The 20,317-nt window shown below is 46.4% G+C and overlaps 1 protein-coding gene across 1 annotated transcript in view; it reads left to right on the forward strand.

Moving 5' to 3' along the window:
* The first annotated feature begins 1,569 nt into the window (after positions 1 to 1,569).
* Positions 1,570 to 20,317, forward strand: part of rft1 (RFT1 homolog) — a 142,472-nt gene continuing 123,724 nt past the window's right edge. Inside the window, exons 1-3 of the mRNA XM_078210042.1 lie at positions 1,570 to 1,880; positions 3,977 to 4,062; positions 14,589 to 14,705. Coding sequence (XP_078066168.1) covers positions 1,794 to 1,880; positions 3,977 to 4,062; positions 14,589 to 14,705 — 290 coding nt within the window. The 5' untranslated portion in view covers positions 1,570 to 1,793. The remainder of the gene's footprint in view (positions 1,881 to 3,976; positions 4,063 to 14,588; positions 14,706 to 20,317) is intronic.

Genomic DNA, 20,317 nt, shown 5'->3' on the forward strand with positions numbered 1-20,317 from the left:
CACCTTGAATATTGTGTAGTTTTGGTCTCCTTGTCTGAGGGAGGACATTCTTGCTATTGAGAGAGTCCAGTGAAGGTTCACCAGACTGATTCCCAGAATGATAGGACTGACATATGAAGAGAGACTGGATCGACTGGGCTTGTACTCATTGGAATTTAGAAGAATGAGAGGGGATCTCATTGAAACATAAAATCCTGGTGGGGCTGGACAGACTAGATGCGGGAAGAACGTTCCTGATGTTGGGGAAGTCCAGAACTATGGGTCACAGTCTAAGAATAAGGGGTAAGCCACTCAGGACTGAGATGAGGAAGAATTTCTTCACTCAGAGTTGTGAACCTGTGGAATTCTCGACCACAGAAAGCTGTTGGGGCCAGTTCGTTAGATATGTTCGAGAGGGAGCTGGATGTGGCCCTTGTGGCTAAAGGGATCAAGGGGTATGGCGAGAAAGCGAGAGTGGGTTACTGAAAGTGCATGATCAGCCATGATCATATTGAATGGTGGTACAGGCTCAAAGGGGAAGGGCCGAATGGCTACTCCTTCACCTTTTTCCTATGTTTCTATGATTCTATGTTATAGGAAGCGTAGTGGAGGACATGCCCCTGTCTCCATCAATGGTGATGAAGTGAAATTGTTTGAAAGCTTCAGGTTCTGGGTGTCCAGATCACCAACGACCTGTCCTGGTCCCTCCACGCTGATGTTATAGTTACAAAAGCTCACCAATGCCTCTACTTTCTCAGAAGACTAAGGAAATTTGGCATGTCCGCTACGACCCTCACCAACTTTTACAGATGCACCATAGAAAGCATTCTTTCTGGTTGTATCACAGCTTGGTATGGCTCCTGCTCTGCCCAAGACCACAAGAAACTACAAAGGGTTATGAATGAAGCCCAGTCCATCACTCAAACCAGCCTACCATCCATTGACTCTGTCTATACTTCCCGCTGCCTCAGAAAAGCAGCCAGCATAATTAAGGACCTCACGCACCCCGGACATTCTCTCTTCCATCGGGAAAAAGATACAAAAGCCTGAGATCAAGTACCGACTGACTCAAGAACAGCTTCTTCCCTGCTGCCATCAGACTTTTGAATGGATCTACTTTATATGAAGTTGATCTTTCTCTCCATCCTAGCTATGACTGTAACACTACATTCTGCACTCTCTTGTTTCCTTCTCTATGAACGGTATGCTTTGTCTGCAGCGCACGCAAGAAATAATACTTTTCACTGTATACTAATACATGTAAAGCCCCATCCATTCACATGACTTTTCCTGTCAATCAACCTAATCAAGCCCTGTTCTGAAAGACCCCAGAGGAAAATTTAAAAATAACAACAGTGCATTAGCCCAAATTAAATCAAACATTCCAGCAATTAGGGTCAGTTATGCCTCTGCAGCATCCACATGTGGAAGCTGGTTATACAAAGCGGCACCGATACATAGAACTGGCTGCTAAACAACATGCACAAACACACTTAAATGCACAGTATGGTTACCCCTCACACCGTGACCTGTCACACTCAATGCCCCCTCACACCCAGTGACCTCAGTGCCTCACACTCAGTTCCTCCCACACTCAGTGTTCACACTCATTCCTCACACTCAGTCCCTCTCAGTCTCTCACTCGGGTTTAGTCACTGACGCTCCGCCCTCTCTCTCTCTCTCTCCCCGGGCTGGAGAAGCGGCTGCGGCGCCTTCCCGAGACCCGAAGCGCGGCTCACACTGAGGCCGAGGCCCGGAACTGGGACTGTGGCTGGGACAGGAGCCGGGGTCTTGGAGCTGGATTGGGCCGGGGGATGGAGCCGGGCCCCGGAGCAGCGAAACAGCCGCAGGAGGCGCTGAGACACGCGGCCAGATTGACGTCGTACAGCGCGGGGCTGCAGGTGCGGAGAGGCCGCAAACAAAATACCTAAATAACCCCCTAAACCCTCTCTAAATGCCCCCAATACCCCCCGAACCCCAAATACCCCCTAAACCCTCCCTAAATGGCCCCAATACCAATCGAACCCCAAATTCCCCCATAAATCCTCCCTAAATACCCCCAAACCACCCCCTAAACCCTCAATACCCCACCCCCAAAATACCCAAATACCGCCCCCAAACATCCCGTCCCAAATTCCCGCCTCTCCCCCATCGCAAATACCCTACCCCCAAAAATCCGTCAGTGCTGGGACCTTTGCTGTTTGTAATATATAGAAATGATTTGGAGGAAAATGTAATTGGATTGATTAGTAAGTTTGCGGACGACACAAAGGTTGGTGGATTTGTGGATAGCGATGAGGACCATCAGAGGATACAGCAGGATATAGATCAGTTGGAGACTTGGGCAGAGAGATGGCAGATGGAGTTTAATCCGGACAAATGAGAGGTAATGCATTTTGGAAGGTCTAATCCAACTAGGAAATATACAGTAAATGGCAGAACCCTGAAGAGTATTGATAGGCAAAGGGATCTGGGTGTACAGGTACACAGGTCACTGAAAGTGGCAATGCAGGTGGAGAAGGCATATGGCATGCTTGCCTTCATTGGTTGGGGTATTGAGTTTAAAAATCGGCAAGTCATGTTGCAGTTTTATAGAACCTTAGTGAGGCCGCACTTGGAATATAGTGTTCAATTCTGGTCGCCACACCACCAGAAGGATGTGGAGGCTTTGGAGAGGTTACAGAAAAGATTTACCAGGATGTTGCCTGGTATGGAGGACATTAGCTATGAGGAGAGGTTGGAGAAACTTGGTTTGTTCTCACTGGAGCGACGGAGGTTGAGGGGAGACCTGATAGAAGTCTACAAGATTATCAGAGGAATGGACAGAGTGGATAGCCAAAAGCTTTTTCCCAGGGTGGAAGAGTCAATTACTAGGGGGCACAGGTTTAAGGGGCAAGGTTTAAAGGAGATGTACGAGGCAGATTTTTTACACAGAGAGTAGTGGGTGCCTGGAACTCGTTGACGGGGAGGTAGTGGAAGCGGATGCGGTAGTGACTTTTAAGGAGCGTCTTGACAAGTACATGAATAGGATGGGAATAGAGGGATATGGTCCCCAGAAGGGTAGGGGGTTTTAGTTCAGTCGGGCAGCGTGGTCGGCGCAGGCCTGGAGGGCCGAAGGGCCTTTCCGGTGCTGTAATTTTCTTTGTTCTTTGTATCCCTAAATACTCTCCAAACCCTGCCCCCCCCAAAAACCCGCCACTGTGCGGGACTGATTGGATAATAAACCAAACCCCCAAATACCTCTAAATACCCCTCAAATACCCTGCCCCAATACTCACCTCTCCCCCATCGCAAATACCCAATCCCCAAACCCCCATCCCCAAATACCCCCTAAACCCTGAAATCCCCAACCCCAAACACCTCTACATACCCCCCAAAATATCCCACTCCCAATACCCCACTCCCCCATCCAAATACCCAACCCCTAAATACACCCCTAAATGCCCAACCCCCCCAAACCCCCATCCCCAAATACCCCCCTGTCCCCCTAAACCCCAAATATTCACAACCCCCCATCCCAAACCCCAAAATACCCGCCTCTCCCCCAATCCCAAATGCCCAAGCCCCCCTGTGCGGGACAGATCGCATTCTAAAGCATTTTTTGGTTTATTTATTATTGTCACAAGTAGACTTACATCAACACTGCAATGAAGTTACTGTGAAAATCCCCTAGTCGCCACACTCCGGTGCCTGTTCGAGGACACTGAGGGAAAATTTAGCATAGCCAACGCACCTAACCAGCTTGTCTTTCAGACTGTGGGAGGAAACCGGAGCATCTGGAGGAAACCCATGCAGACACGGGGAGAACGTGCATACTCCACATAGGCAGTGATCCAAGCCAGGAATCAAACCCAGGCCCCTGGCGCTGTGAGGCAGCAGTGTTACCCATTGTGCCAGCATGTTGGCCCTATGTGGGGATGATCCTAATTATTTTTATTTATTAGTGTCACAGGTAGGCTTACATTAACACTTCTGACTGTATTTTGTTTTGTACCAGGTGCTGTTTCGGGTGCTGACCTTTCTTCTGAATGCATATACCCTGCGCTATGTTTCAAAGGAGACCATTGGTGTTGTCAATGTGAGGTAAGTGCCTGGCATTTCACGCTGATCCCACTTAAACTCCTGGACATCACCTTTTTCTTGGATGTTCAGTTGCTTTAAATAACAAAGGATTTAGGGAATGAAAGGGACAGTAGCAATGCCGTAAACTAAACCATTGTTTAAGAAGGGGAACAGAGACTTCCCCGGGAATTATAGACCGGTGAGTCTCACTTCTGTTGTCGGCAAGATGTTGGAAAAAATTATAAGGGATAGGATTTATAGTTATTTGGAGAGTAATGAATTGATAGGTGATAGTCAGCATGGTTTTGTGGCAGGTAGGTCGTGCCTTACTAACCTTATTGAGTTTTTTGAGAAAGTGACCAAGGAGGTGGATGGGGGCAAGGCAGTGGACGTGGTATATATGGATTTTAGTAAGGCGTTTGATAAGGTTCACCATGGTAGGCTTCTGCAGAAAATGCAGATGTATGGGATTGGGGGTGATCTAGGAAATTGGATCAGGAATTGGCTAGCGGATAGGAAACAGAGGGTGGTGGTTGATAGTAAATATTCATCATGGAGTGCGATTACAAGTGGTGTACCTCAGGGATCTGTTTTGGGGCCACTGCTGTTTGTAATATTTATTAATGATCTGGATGAGGGTATAGTTGGGTGGATTAGCAAATTTGCTGATGACACCAAAGTCGGTGGTGTGGTAGACAGTGAGGAAGGGTGTCGTAGTTTGCAGGAAGACTTAGACAGGTTGCAAAGTTGGGCCGAGAGGTGGCGGATGGAGTTTAATGCGGAGAAGTGTGAGGTAATTCACTTTGGTAGGAATAACAGATGTGTTGAGTATAGGGCTAACGGGAGGACTTTGAATAGTGTGGAGGAGCAGAGGGATCTAGGTGTATGTGTGCATAGATCCCTGAAAGTTGGGAATCAAGTAGATAAGGTTGTTAAGAAGGCATATGGTGTCTTGGCGTTTATTGGTAGGGGGATTGAATTTAGGAGTCGTAGCGTTATGTTGCAACTGTACACAACTCTGGTGCGGCCGCACTTGGAGTACTGTGTGCAGTTCTGGTCCCCACATTACAGGAAGGATGTGGAGGCTTTGGAGAGGGTGCAGAGGAGGTTTACCAGGATGTTGCCTGGTATGGAGGGGAGATCCTATGAGGAGAGGCTGAGGGATTTGGGATTGTTTTCGCTGGAAAGGCGGCGGCTAAGAGGGGATCTTATTGAAACATATAAGATGATTAGAGGTTTAGGTAGGGTGGATAGTGATAGCCTTTTTCCTCTGATGGAGAAATCCAGCACGAGGGGGCATGGCTTTAAATTGAGGGGGGGTAGTTATAGAACCGATGTCAGGGGTAGGTTCTTTACCCAGAGGGTGGTGAGGGATTGGAATGCCCTGCCAGCATCAGTAGTAAATGCGCCTAGTTTGGGGGCGTTTAAGAGATCCGTAGATAGGTTCATGGACGAAAAGAAATTGGTTTAGGTTGGAGGGTCACAGTTTTTTTTTTTAACTGGTCGGTGCAACATCGTGGGCCGAAGGGCCTGTTCTGCGCTGTAATGTTCTATGTTCTATGTTCTATGTTCAATGTGGATACAAAATTGGCTGAATAATATGAAACAGAGAGTATTAGTCGACAGAAATTTTTTGAGTTGGAGGAAGGTTTTAGTGGAGTTCCCCAGGAGTCGGTTTTGGGACCTTTGCTTTTCCTGATATATGTTAATAAGAACATAGAACAAAGAACAGTACAGCACAGGAAACAGGCCCTTCGGCCCTCCAAGCCTGTGCCGCTCCTTGGTCCAACTAGACCAATCGTTTGTATCCCTCCATTCCCAGGCTGCTCATGTGACTATCCAGGTAAGTCTTAAACGATGTCAGCGTGCCTGCCTCCACCACCCTACTTGGCAGCGCATTCCAGGCCCCCACCACCCTCTGTGTAAAAAACGTCCCTCTGATATCTGAGTTATACTTCGCCCCTCTCAGCTTGAGCCCGTGACCCCTCGTGATCGTCACCTCCGACCTGGGAAAAAGCTTCCCACTGTTCACCCTATCTATACCCTTCATAATCTTGTATACCTCTATTAGATCTCCCCTCATTCTCCGTCTTTCCAAGGAGAACAACCCCAGTCTACCCAATCTCTCCTCATAGCTAAGACCCTCCATACCAGGCAACATCCTGGTAAACCTTCTCTGCACTCTCTCCAATGCCTCCACGTCCTTCTGGTAGTGCGGCGACCAGAACTGGACGCAGTACTCCAAATGTGGCCTAACCAGCGTTCTATACAGCTGCATCATCAGACTCCAGCTTTTATACTCTATACCCCGTCCTATAAAGGCAAGCATACCATATGCCTTCTTCACCACCTTCTCCACCTGTGTTGCCACCTTCAAGGATTTGTGGACTTGCACACCCAGGTCCCTCTGTGTTTCTATACTCCTGATGACTCTGCCATTTATTGCATAACTCCTCCCTACATTATTTCTTCCAAAATGCATCACTTCGCATTTATCCGGATTAAATTCCATCTGCCACCTCTCCGCCCAATTTTCCAGCCTATCTATATCCTGCTGTATTGCCCGACAATGCTCTTCGCTATCCGCAATTCCAGCCATCTTTGTGTCATCCGCAAACTTGCTGATTACACCAGTTACACCTTCTTCCAAATCATTTATATATATCACAAATAGCAGAGGTCCCAGTACAGAGCCCTGCGGAACACCACTGGTCACAGACCTCCAGCCGGAAAAAGACCCTTCGACCACTACCCTCTGTCTCCTATGGCCAAGCCAGTTCTCCACCCATCGAGCCACTTCTCCTTGTATCCCATGAGCCTTAACCTTCTTAACCAACCTGCCATGTGGGACTTTGTCAAATGCCTTACTGAAATCCATATAGACGACATCCACGGCCCTTCCTTCATCAACCGTTTTTGTCACTTCCTCAAAAAACTCCACCAAATTTGTAAGGCACGACCTCCCTCTTACAAAACCATGCTGTCTGTCACTAATGAGATTGTTCCGTTCTAAATGCACATACATCCTGTCTCTAAGAATCCTCTCCAACAACTTCCCTACCACGGACGTCAAGCTCACCGGCCTATAATTTCCTGGGTTATCCCTGCTACCCTTCTTAAACAACGGGACCACATTCGCTATCCTCCAATCCTCAGGGACCTCACCCGTGTCCAAAGAAGCGACAAAGATTTCCGTCAGAGGCCCAGCAATTTCCCCTCTCGTCTCCCTGAGCAGTCGAGGATAGATGCCATCAGGCCCTGGGGCTTTGTCAGTTTTAATGTTCCCTAAAAAACCTAACACTTCCTCTCTCGTAATGGAGATTTTCTCTAACAGGTCAACACCTCCCTCCGAGACACTCCCGGTTAACACGCCCCTCTCCTTCGTGAATACCGATGCAAAGTATTCATTTAGGATCTCCCCTATTCCCTTGGGTTCTAAGCATAATTCCCCTCCTTTGTCCCTGAGAGGTCCGATTTTCTCCCTGACAACTCTTTTGTTCCTAACGTATGAATAGAATGCCTTAGGATTCTCCTTAATCCTGCCTGCCAAGAACATCTCGTGCCCTCTTTTTGCCCTTCTAACTCCCCGTTTGAGATCTTTCCTACTCTCTCTGTATTCCTCCAGAGCTCCATCTGTTTTCAGTTGCCTGGACGTAACGTACGCCTCCCTTTTCATTTTAATCAGATCCTCAATTTCCCTGGTTATCCACGGCTCTCGAATCCTACCTTTCCTATCTTTCCTTTTTACAGGCACATGCCTATCCTGCAGCCTTATCAATAGTTCCTTAAAAGACTCCCACATGCCAGACGCGGACTTACCCTCGAACATCCTCTCCCAATCAACATCCACCAATTCCTGCCTAATCCGGCTATAGTCAGCCTTCCCCCAATTTAGCACCCTGCCCGTAGGACAGCACTCATCCTTGTCCATTACTATCCTAAAGTTAACAGAGTTGTGGTCACTATTTGCCACATGTTCCCCTACCGAAACTTTGACGACCTGACCGGGCTCATTTCCCAGAACTAGGTCCAGTATAGCCCCCTCTCTAGTCGGGCTATCTACATACTGTTCCAAAGAACCTTCCAGTACGCATTTTACAAATTCCTCCCCGTCCGGTCCCCCAGCTCTAAGCACTTTCCAGTCTGTGCCAGGGAAATTAAAGTCCCCCACTACAACAACCCTATTTTTTCTGCACCTATCCAGAATCTCCTGACATATCCTTTCCTCCACTTCCCGTGGGCTGTTGGGTGGTCTGTAGTACACCCCCAGCATAGTGACTGCACCCTTCCTGTTTCTGAGTTCCACCCACAGCGACTCAGTACATGACCCCTCCAAGTTGTCTACCCTCTGCACCGCGGTAATATGCTCCTTAACTAATATCGCTACTCCCCCACCTTTTTTAGCCCCTCCTCTGTCTCGCCTAAAACACTGATACCCCGGAATATTCAGCTGCCAGTCCTGTCCTTTTAACCAAGTTTCCGTCACCGCAACCACATCCAAATTCCGCACAAGCATTAAGGCCCTAAGTTCGTCTGTTTTACCCGTTACACTCCTCGCATTGAAGCAGATGCACTCCAGACCTCCAGGCCCAGTCAGGTCCTCCTCCTCCAGAGTGCTCCTCTTCTTAGCTAGCCTTGCCCTGGCCCCCAGCTCGACCCCAGCCTCAGTATTTACTGACCTCCTGTTTTGTTCCCCACCCCCCTGCCACACTAGTTTAAATCCTGCCGAAACACTCGAGCAAAACTCCCAGCCAGGATATTTGCTCCCTTCCAGTTAAGGTGTAACCCATCCTTTCTGTACAGTTGCCATCCTGACTTGAAGATTTCCCAGTTATCTATGAATTTAAAACCCTCCCTCTTGCACCAGTCCTTTAGCCACGCGTTCAACTGTAGAATCTCCCTGTTCCGAGCCTCACTTGCACTAGGCACCGGGAGCAGTCCAGAGATTGCTACACTGGAGGTCTTACTTTTTAGCCTAGCACCCAACTCCCTGAATTTCTCTCGTATGACCCCCCTGCTCTTCCTACCTACATCATTTCCCCCAATGTGTACAATCACATCCGTTTGACTACCTTCCTTTTTAAATATGCTTCCTACCCTCTCGGAGACATCCAGTACCCCGGCACCAGGGAGGCAGACTACCATCCTGGATTCTTGTTCAGTCCCACAGAAGCGCCTGTCCGTGCCTCTAACTATTGCGTCCCCCACAACTATCGCTCTCCTAAACCCCTTCTTTCCTTTCCGGACCCCTGAGCCTGTCTCCGTGGAGGCGATCTGGTCCTCGTGGCTTACCCCTGGAGGGTCATCCCCCTCCACAGAATCCAAAACAATATACCTATTGTGGAGGGGGACAACCACAGGGGATCCCTCCACAGACTGCTCACTCCCTTCCCTTCTCCCATCTGTTGCCCATCCCTTTCTCTTATGGGAGACTGCCACTGGGGTGCTTTCTGGCACATCACCCTTCTGACTATTACCCCTCCTAACCGTGACCCACGTGTCTTCCTTCCGAGACCCTGGTGTCACTACCTGACTATAACTTTTATCTATGACTCTCTCATTTTCCCTAACTAAACTGAGTTCATCGAGCCTCAGCTCCAGCTCCCTTACACGATCCTTCAGGAGATGCAGTTCCACACATCTGGCACAGATATGGACTTCCGGGAGGCAAGTTGTCTCCAGGAACTCCCACATCCCACACCGAATGCAGTATACTGGCCTCCCACTCATACCAGCCATGTCCTTTTTAGTTTTGGGGATAAAACAAAAAGGGGGTGTAACCAAAGAAAAACAAACAAACAACCTTCCTCGCCGAAGCCCTGTGAGCCAAAGCCCTTATAGCTCTCACTCTGTCCCCTGCTCACTCCACTGCCCGCTAACGACGCTGCCCGCTCAAAGGTGCGGCCTACTTTTAAACCCTCCAAAATCTTCCCAGGCTGCTGCTGGGCCTATTTCCCTCAGCCTGCTCCTGTGGAACAATGAGGCTGAAACCTCCAAGTTAAGCACTTTTAAACCCTCCAAAATCTTCCCAGGCTGCTGCTGGGCCTATTTCCTGTTTAGAAAAAAAACCTCCGATTTTTTTCACTAATTTAACTGAAAATTAATTAAATAAATTAGTGCACAAACAAGCTCCCTTACCCTCAGCCTGCTCCTGTGGAACAATGATCTAGATCTTGGTGCAGAGAACAATTTCAAAGTTTGCAGATGACCCAAAACTTGGAAGTCCTGTAAACTGTGAAGAGGACAGTGTAGAACCTAAAAAGACAAGTTTAAAGGCTTTGTGCCTTAACATGCGGAGCATTTGCAATAAAGTGGATGAATTAATAGCACAAATAGATGTAAGCAGGTATGATGTAGAGTCGGGGTTACGGAGATATGGCTGCAGGGTGGCCAGGGATAGGAACTGAACATCCAGGGGTATTCAGTATTTAGGAAGGACAGACAAAAAGATAAAGGCGGTGGAGTTGCATTGCTGGTCAAAGAGGAAATTAACACCATACTGAGGAAGGATATTAGCTCCAATGATGTGGAATCTATATGGGTAGAGCTAAGAAACACCAAATGCATTCGTGGGGGTTGTATATAGAGCCCAAAACTGTAGTGGTGATGATGGTAATGACTTAAACAGGAAATTAGAGATGCATCCGGTTTCCTCCCACAGTCTGAAAAATGTGCTGGTTAGGTGCATTGGCCATGCTAAATTCTCCCTCAGTGTACCCGAACAGGCGCCAGAATGTGGCAACTAGGGGATTCTCACAGTAAATTAATTGTAGTGTTAATGTAAGCCTACTTGTGACAGTAATAAATAAACTTAAACTTAAAACTTATCTATAATTATGGGTGATTTGAATCTGCATATCGACTGGGCAAATTAAATTAGTTATAATACCGTAGAGGGGGAATTCCTGGAGTATATATGGATCAATATGTTGAGGAATCAGCTAGAGAGCAGGCCATTCTCGACTGGATACTGTGTAATGAGAAAGGCATCATGGGTAATCTAGTTGGGGATGAGTGACCATAACATGATAGAATGTTTCACCAAGATGGAGAGTGACGTTGGTGATTCTGAGACCAGGGTCCTGAATCTAAGTAAAGGAAACTACGATGCTATGAGGCACCAGTTGGCAATGATAGATTGGGAAAAGTTATTTAAAGGGATGATGGTGGATTGGCAATGGCAAACATTCAAGCAGCGCGTGGGTGAACTGCAACAATTGTTTATTCCTGTCTGGTGTAAAAGTAAAACGGGAAAGGTGGTCAAACCATGGCTTGCTTGGAAATTAGAGATAGTATTAGACACAAGGGAGGGGCACAGAAATTGGCCAGAAACAACAGCAGAGCTGAGGATTAGGAGCAGTTTAGAATTCATCAAAGGAGGACCAAAGGATTAATAAAGAAGAGGAAAATAGAGTAGGAGAATAAACTAACGAGGAACATAAAAACTGACTAAAGGTTCCCATAGGTATGTGAGGAGAAAAAGATTGGTGAAGACAAATGTAGGTCCCTTACAGTCAAAATCAGGGGAATTCATAATAAAGAATAAAGAAATGGCTGACTAACAGAATACAGTAAGAAGTTTAACAACGCCAGGTTAAAGTCCAACAGGTTTATTTGGTAGCAAAAGCTACTAGCTTTCGGAACAGGCTGTCCCTTCGTCAGGTGGGTGGGAGTATGATGGGAGTCAGGTGATTGGGTAAGAACTCCCACCCACCTGACGAAGGGACAGCCTGTTCCGAAAGCTAGTGGCTTTTGCTACCAAATAAACCTGTAGGACTTTAACCTAGTGTTGTTAGACTTCTTACTGTGTTTACCCCAGTCCAACGCCGGCATCTCCACATCATGACTAACTGAATGCAGACTTTGGTTCCATCTTCTCAAAGGAGGACACAAACAAGATACCAGAAAAGTTGGGAGACGCAGGGTTTAATGATAGGGAGGAGCTGAAGGATATCAGTATTAGTAGAGAAATGGTGTTGGGGAAACTGATGGATAAATGAAGGCCAATAAATCCCAGGACCTGATAATCTACATCCCAGAGTACTTAAAGAAGTGGCTCGAGAAATAGTGGATGCATTAGTAGTCATCTTCCAGGATTCTATAGACTCTGTAACAGTTCCTCCAGAATGGAGGGTAGCCAATGTAACCCCATTATTTAAAAAGGGAGGTAGAGAGTAAAGAGGGAACTATAGTGTTGGTGGTGGGGAAAATTCTAGAATCCATTATCAAAGATTTTATCACAGAGCACTTGGAAAACAGCGACAGGATTGGACAGAGTCAGCACGGATTTACGAAAGGGAAATCATGCTTGACAAATCTACTGGAATTCTTCAAAGATATAGAATTGATGAGGGGGAGCCAGTAGAAGTGATTTATTTGGACTTTCAGCAGGCTTTTGACAAAGTCCCACATAAGAGATTAGCGTGTAAAATTAAAGCGTATGGGATTGGGGTAGTGTATTGAGATGGATAGAAAACTGATTGGCAGACAGGATACAAAGAGTCGGACTAAATGGCAGGCAGTGGCTAGTGGGGTACCGCAGGGCTCAGTGCTGGGACCCCAGCTATTCACAATATATATTAACGATTTAGATGAGGGAACTAAATGTAATATCTCCAAATTTGCAGCTGACACAAAGTTGGGTGGGAGGGTGAGCTGTGAGGATGTAGAGATGCTTCAGTGTGATTCGGACAAGTTGAGTGAGTAGGCAGTATGATTTGGATAAATATGAGGTTATCCACTTCCTGCAAAAACAGGAAGACAGATTATTATCTGAGTGGCCAAAAATTGAGAGGGGAATGTGCAGCAGGATCTTGGTGTCCTCGTACACCAGTCACTGAAGGTATGTGCAGTGGGCAGTAAAAAATGCAAATGGTACCTTGGCCTTCATAGCGTGAGGAATCAAGAACAGGAGCAGGGATGTCTTGCTGCAGTTATACAGGGCCTTGGTGAGGCCACACCTGGAATATTGTGTGCTGTTTTGGTCTCCTTATCTGAGAAAGAATAGAAACATAGAAAACTACAGCACAAAACAGGCCCTTCGGCCCCACAAGTTGTGCTGAACATATCCCTACCTTTTAGGCCTACCTATAACCCTCCATCCTATTAAGTCCCATGTACTCATCCAGGAGTCTCTTAAAAGACCCTATTGAGTTTGCCTCCACCACCACTGACGGCAGCCGATTCCACTCGCCCACCACTCTGTGTGAAAAACTTCCCCCTAACATTTCCCCTGTACCTACACCCCAGCACCTTAAACCTGTGTCCTCTCGTAGCAGCCATTTCCACTCTGGGAAAAAGCCTCTGAGAGTCCACCCGATCAATGCCTCTGAACATCTTATATACCTCTATTAGGTCTCCTCTCATCCTACGTCTCTCCAAGGAGAAAAGACCGAGCTCCCTCAGCCTATCCTCATAAGGCATGCCACTCAATCCAGGCAACATCCTTGTAAATCGCCTCTGCACCCTTTCAATCTTTTCCACATCCTTCCTGTAATGAGGCGACCAGAACTGAGCACAGTACTCCAAGTGGGGTCTGACGAGGAATGTTCTAACTTGAGAGGGAGTGCAGAGAAGGTTTAACAGTTTGATTCCTGGGATGGCAGGACTGACATATAAGGAGAGATTGAGTTGTTAGGATTATATTCACTGGAGTTCAGAAGAATGAGGGGGTTCTCATAAAGGTTCTCTTAAAGTTCTAAGAGGACTAGACAGGGTAGATGCAAGAAGGATGTTCTCGATGGTGGGGATGTCCAAATGTGGAGATGCCGGCGTTGGACTGGGGTGAACACAGTAAGAGTTTTAACAACACCAAGTTAAAGTCCAACAGGTTTATTTGGTAGCAAATACCATTAGCTTTTGGAGCGCTGCTCCTTCATCAGATGGAGTGGAAATCAGATAACAGCCATTCTTAGGTCCATTCCTCTGGGCAATGCCTCGGTCAATCAGAGTCAATCTGCCTGATATAAATTTCAGCAAAGCTCGGCAGTTAGCTGTCGGTCATCAGTTAACTGGTGCAATCTTTATGGCAGCACTCTACCAATCAGAGTCCACTTGCCAATTAATCAACACTTCTTCTAAAGTATAAATTGTTGCTCCCTTTACATTCGGTATTCCTATGAATTGTCTTGGTGAGTGCAAGATGAAAAGCTTTGACGACACGTGTCTTTTTACAGCAATAAATAAAAATGTGCTACCTGAAAGCAGATTCTTATTAACTTTCAAAAGGCAATTTGGACAAACCTTTGAAGGGAAAAAATAATCCCAGGGTTGTGTGGCAAGAGTAACAGAACAAGACAATAAATCTCTCAGAGAGTTGACACAGGCACGATGAGCCAAATGGCCTCCTGTGTTGGATCATTTAAGGATTCGGCGACTCCCGGTAGCATTCTCTTATTCCTGATCCAGAGAAACATTCAGGGCGGATATAAAAACACAGAAATTAGAAGCTGGAGTAGGCCATTTGGCCCACATGGGTTGTACTTTTCCTGATCTTTACTTTTTGCTGTGAGTGTACTTGAGTAACAGCTGCTGTTCTCTCCATTCAGGCTCACATTGTTGTATTCTACAGTTCTTTTCCTCTCACGAGAAGCTTTTCGGAAAGCCTGCCTGAATGTTGGTGCAGATCAAAAATGGGCCCAGATTATAAACCTGCTTTGGTTAATGTGAGTATCCAGCGTGTGTCAGTGATACTAGGGATGTATTCTTTACTGTTAGTGATCTATTATCCTCTCAACATGCAAACATACCAATTAGAAGCAGGAGGAGGCCACTCGGCCCTTCAAGCCTGCTCCTCCATGGCTGATCTGATTGTAACCTCAGTTCACATTCCCACCTACTGCTGATAATCTTTCACCTCCTTGCTTATCAAGAATCCATCTAGCTCTGCCTTAAAAATATTCAAAGATTCGACTTCCACCACTGTTATGAAGGCTACGGGAGATCATTGATAGATCTACACGTGGGCTTCATGTAGTACGAGCTGTCTTATTGAGCTAGAGGAGGCTCACCCAATGGGAAGCAGCCAGTGTGGCTTCTTAAGCCTGTAACTTTAGGCGAACTGGAGTTGTAGGTCCCGAGGTGAAGACTACCTGACTGTAAACCGTGGATGCGGCCTTTTCCTTTGGTTCACAATAAAGAGCGTTGGTGACAGAAACTGGTGTGTGGCTGAATTACTACAATGGCGACGAGGAGAAAAATATTTTCTTCCTCCATCTTTCCCTCTTAACCTCTGAACCTCAAGAATTTCTCCAGTAAGAAGAAAACATTATGCCTATTTTCCAGGAACTTGAGCGCTCTGACACCAGTGAGGAAGACTGGGACCTATATAATGAGTGCATGCATTACTGCTGCCGTACTAATAACATTGAAGGAGACAAAAGCATAAAGTGATATAGCTAACAGCATGCAGAGCCCTGACTTTAGAGTCACAGAGAGACCATTTGGCCCATTGTACTGTACTGGCCATCAACAACCCCTATCTATTCTGGTCCCAGTGTAATAAGTCTGACCAATCCGGATGCCCTGACTCAAAAACTTTTAATGAACTGGTAGACCTGATTAAAAACCACCTCAACCCGAAGTCCCCAGTAATTCCCCAGAGATATTGCTTCACCTTGGCTGGAAGAACTCCTGGGGAACCTGTCACTGAGTTCTTGGCTATGTTGCAGAAACAAGCTGAAGACTGCAAATTTTGACCGCCTCTTGATGAAATGTTATGGGACAGATTGGTATGTTGTATAAACGACCTAACCATCCAACAGAAGCTGTTGGCAGAACCCAAATTGGACTTTAAAAAAGCCATTGAGATAGCCTTACTACTTGAGAACGCTGAAAAAGGAAGCTACAGGAAGTATCAAGCAGCAATGTCCTCCAACTAGGGGGAGGGATCTCATGCAACCAGTCCTCAGTAGAGAGTGCTTGCATCAATCAGGTATTAAAGGGCCCCATTTGATATTGGAACCCTAATGTCACCACCAGACAGTCAAGTTATGACAGTGTGGACATTAAGAGTATTAAAGAACATATTTCAGAAAGGTGTAGTTGTCAGTGGACGGATTATTGCAATCACTATCAAAGGAAACAGCCACAGTGATTATAATAACTTCAGGAGTCAGCTGTAAGGGAACAGTGCTTTCATTGCAAAACAATAAAAACCACAAGTGTTTGGTGAACACAACAGGTCCCAACCAGGACTAAAGACAATGGACCCACTCAGGATCCTGCTTTATATAGAGCTTTGATGTGGAGATGCCGGCATGGACTGGGGTGGGCACAGTAAGAAGTCTCACAACACCAGGTTAAAGTCCAACAGCTCCTTCAGCTAGTGAGTGGAGAATTGGGTTCACAAACAGCGCATATATAGAGATTCAATTGCAAGATAATGATTGGAATGCGAGTCTTGGCAGGTAATCAAGTCTTTACAGGTACAGACAGTGCGAGTGGAAAGAGGGATAATCACAGGTTAAAGAGGTGTGAATTGTCTCAAGCCAGGACAGTTAGTAAGATTTTGCAAGCCCAGGCCAAATGGTGGGGGTTACATGTAATGTGACATGAACCCAAGATCCCGGTCGAGACCATAGAAACATAGAAACCCTACAGTGCAGAAACAGGCCATTCGGCCCATCAAGTCTTCACCGACCACAATCCCACCCAGGCCCTACTCCCATATCCCTACACATATTACCCGCTAATCCCTCTAACCTATGCATCTCAGGACACTAAGGGGCAATTTTAGCATGGCCAATCAACCTAACCCGCACATCTGTGGACTGTGGGAGGAAACCGGAGCACCCAGAGAAAACCCACGCAGACACGAGGAGAATGTGCAAACTCCACACAGACAGTGACCCAAGCCGGGAATCGAACCCAGGTCTCTGGAGCTGTGAAGCAGCAGTGCTAACCACTGTGCTACCGACCGTCCTCATGCGTGCGGAACTTGGCTATCAGTTTCTGCTCGGCAATGCTGCGTTGTGTGTTGTGAAGGCCGCCTTGGAGAACGCTTACCCGAAGATCAGAGGCTGAATGCCCTTGACTGCTGAAGTGTTCCCCGGCAGGAAGGTAACACTCCTGCCTGGTGATTGTCGCGTGGGGTCCAGTCATTCGTTGTCGTAGTGTCTGCATGGCCTTGCCGATGTACATGCCTCGGGATATCCTTTCCTGTAACGTATCAGGTCGACAACGTTGGCTGAGTGGCAAGAGTATGTACTGTGTATCTGGTGGATGGAGTTCTCATGTGTGATGGTGGGATCCATGTCGATGATCTGGCACATTTTTGGTAGCGAGTTTTCGGAGCGCTGCTTCTTTATCAGGTGAGTCTGACCTGATGAAGGGGCAGCGCTCCGAAAGCTCGTGCTATCAAATAAACCTGTTGGACTTTAACCTGGTGTTGTGAGGCTTCTTACAGTTCACTATAGAGGACACAAGTAACATCCCAGAAATAGCTGTAAATCAGAAATGGAAAGGAGAGAGCAACTACCAATGCTTCTTTGTCTCCCCTCATAGAGTTCCTCCTGACACTGATGTATTTAATTTTTCAAAATTCCCTGGATTCGGGTAAGGTTACATTACATGGGAAGATAGCAAATATAACTTCTTTATTCAAAAACGGATGGAGACACAGTATTCCAAGTGTGGCCTTACCAATGTCTTGTACAACTTCAATAAGACATCCCAATTCCTGTATTCAATGTTCTGACCGATGAAACCAAGCATGCTGAATGCCTTCTTCACCACTCTGTCCACCTGTGACTCCACTTTCAAGGAGCTATGAACCTGTACCCTTAGATCTTTGTTCTATAACTCACCCCAACACCCTACCATTAACTAAGTCCTGTCCTGGTTCAATCTACCAAAATGCATCACCTCGCATTTGTCTAAATTAAACTCCATCTGCCATTCATCAGCTCACTGGCCCAATTTCTCTGCCCAATTTTCCAGTCTATCAATATCCTGCTGTATTCTCTGACAATCTTCATCACTATCCGCAACTCCAGCAATTTTAGTATCATCTGCAAACTTGCTAATCAGACCAGCTACGTTTTCTTCCAAGTTATTTATATATATTGCAAACAGCAGAGGCCCCAGCACTGATCCCTGTGGAACACCACTAGTTACAGACCTCCATTCAGAAAAACACTCTTCCACTGCTACCCTCTGTCTTCTATGGCCATGCCAGTTCTGAACCCATCTAGCTAGTTCACCCCTGATCCTGTGAGATTTAAACTTTTGCACCAGCCTGCCATGAGGGACCTTGTCAAATGCTTTACTAAAGTCCATGTAGACAATATCCACAGCCCTTTCCTCGTCAATCATTTTTGTCACCTCCCCAAAAAACTCAATCAAATTAATGAGACATGACCTCCCTCGTACAAAACCATGCTGTCTGTCGCTGATAAGAGCATTCAGTTCCAAATGTGTATAGATCCTATCCCTAAGAATCTTCTACAACAATTTCACTGTCACTGACATCAAGTTCACTGGCCTATAATTACCCGGTTATCCTTGTTACCCTTCTTAAATAATGGAACAACATTGGCTATCCTCCAATCCTCTGGGACTTCACCTGTGGCCAAGGAGGAAACAAAGATTTCTGTTAGAGGCCCAGCAATTTCCTCTCTTGTCTCCCTCAGTAATCTGGGATAGAGGCCCTCATCCACGCATCCTTATTGTTTGTTATATACGTAAATTATATCAGTAATGGGCGGGTCGCCTTATGAGCAAAGATTGGAGAGGTTTGGTTTGTATCCACCAGAGTTTAGAAGAGTCAGGGACAACTTGAACAGGATGGATGTGGAGAGGATGTTTCCACTTGTCGGAGAATTTAGAACTCGGGGTCACTGTTTCATAAGAAGGGTTGCTCATTGAAGATGGAGATGAGGAGAATTTTTTTCTCTGGGGGTTGTGAGACACCGGATCTCTATAAGAATGAGAAACAGAGGAATTTCTGGAGCGGTAATCCAGGACCAACCTCCGGAGAAGAAGCAAGACCCCGAGTCCAGGACTCGGAGACGTTGGGACAAAACCTATCAGGTGAGAGTCTGACCACCTCACCACGAGTGATATCTAAGTGCATGTCGTGAGTTTGGATATTTTTGTGATGCTTTTGATGCATTTTGAATACTTTGTGTTAACAGAGTAGGTCAAAGGTTAGATACTTTGTGTATAACAGAATAAGATGGGTTGAATACTTTGCGGGTAAACTTTTGTGGTGGAATTTTGATACTGTTATGCTGATTTGGTAAGGTACAGTAAAGGAGATTGTTGTACGATAATTTGAGAGTTTGAGCGTCTTTGTCAGCAGCATCAGTTGACCACCATATCCAAGGGGCAACAATGTAATGCTAATGTACTTCTGCCCTTGGGTACCATGCGCTCAAGCCAAGTGCATACCTGACTGGACTGTCAGAAGGCTGGACAGTCTTCAGGCAACCCAGAGACCTGTTTCTATGAGTATGCATGGAAGCAGTGGCATAGTGGTATTATTGCTGGACTAGTAATCCAGAGACCATGGCATGGTTTGGGAATCTGGGTTTGACTCCCACCACAGATGGTAAAATTTGAATTCACTAAAAATGTGGAATTAAAAGTCCAATGATGACAATGAAACTCATCTCTTTCGTTAATGTTCCTTAGGGAAGGAAGTCTGTCTTACCTGGTCTGGCCTATAAGTGACTCCAGATCCACAATGTGGTTGACTCTTAAAAGTGCGGGGGGGGGTTCGTTTCCCGGCTTGGGTCACTGTCTGTGTGGAGTCTGCACGTTCTCCCCGTGTCTGCGTGGGTTTCCTCCAGGTGCTCCGATTTCCTCCCACAGTCCAAAGATGTACGGGTTAGGTTGATTGGCCAAGCTAAATTGCCCCTTAGTGTCCGGAGATGCAGGGATTAGTGGGTAACTATGAGGGTTAGAGGGATTAGCAGGTAAAATATGTAGGGATACGGGGATAGGGCCTGGGTGGGATTGTTGTCGGTGCAGACTTGATGGGCTGAATGGCCTCTTTCTGCACTGTAGGGTTTCTATGGTTTCTATGGAGCGGTGTGGATGGTGGGACGTTGAGTAAATTTAAGGAAGAGGTGGACAGATTTTTGATAAGTAATGGGTTTGAAGGGCTATGGACACAGACCGTTGGCTGCTTCCTTAACCTTTTTTTAACCATTAGGCTTTGCTGGTATCTTTATTTATGCTCATCAGGCTTTCTCTTTCTACAAGCTGCCAGGGGTAGGAGTAGAGGCGGGTACAATTTTATCTTTTAAAAAGTGTTTAGACAGTTACATGGTAA

The sequence above is a fragment of the Mustelus asterias genome, chromosome 3 (genome assembly GCF_964213995.1).
Source record: "Mustelus asterias chromosome 3, sMusAst1.hap1.1, whole genome shotgun sequence".
Taxonomy (NCBI): Eukaryota; Metazoa; Chordata; class Chondrichthyes; order Carcharhiniformes; family Triakidae; genus Mustelus; species Mustelus asterias.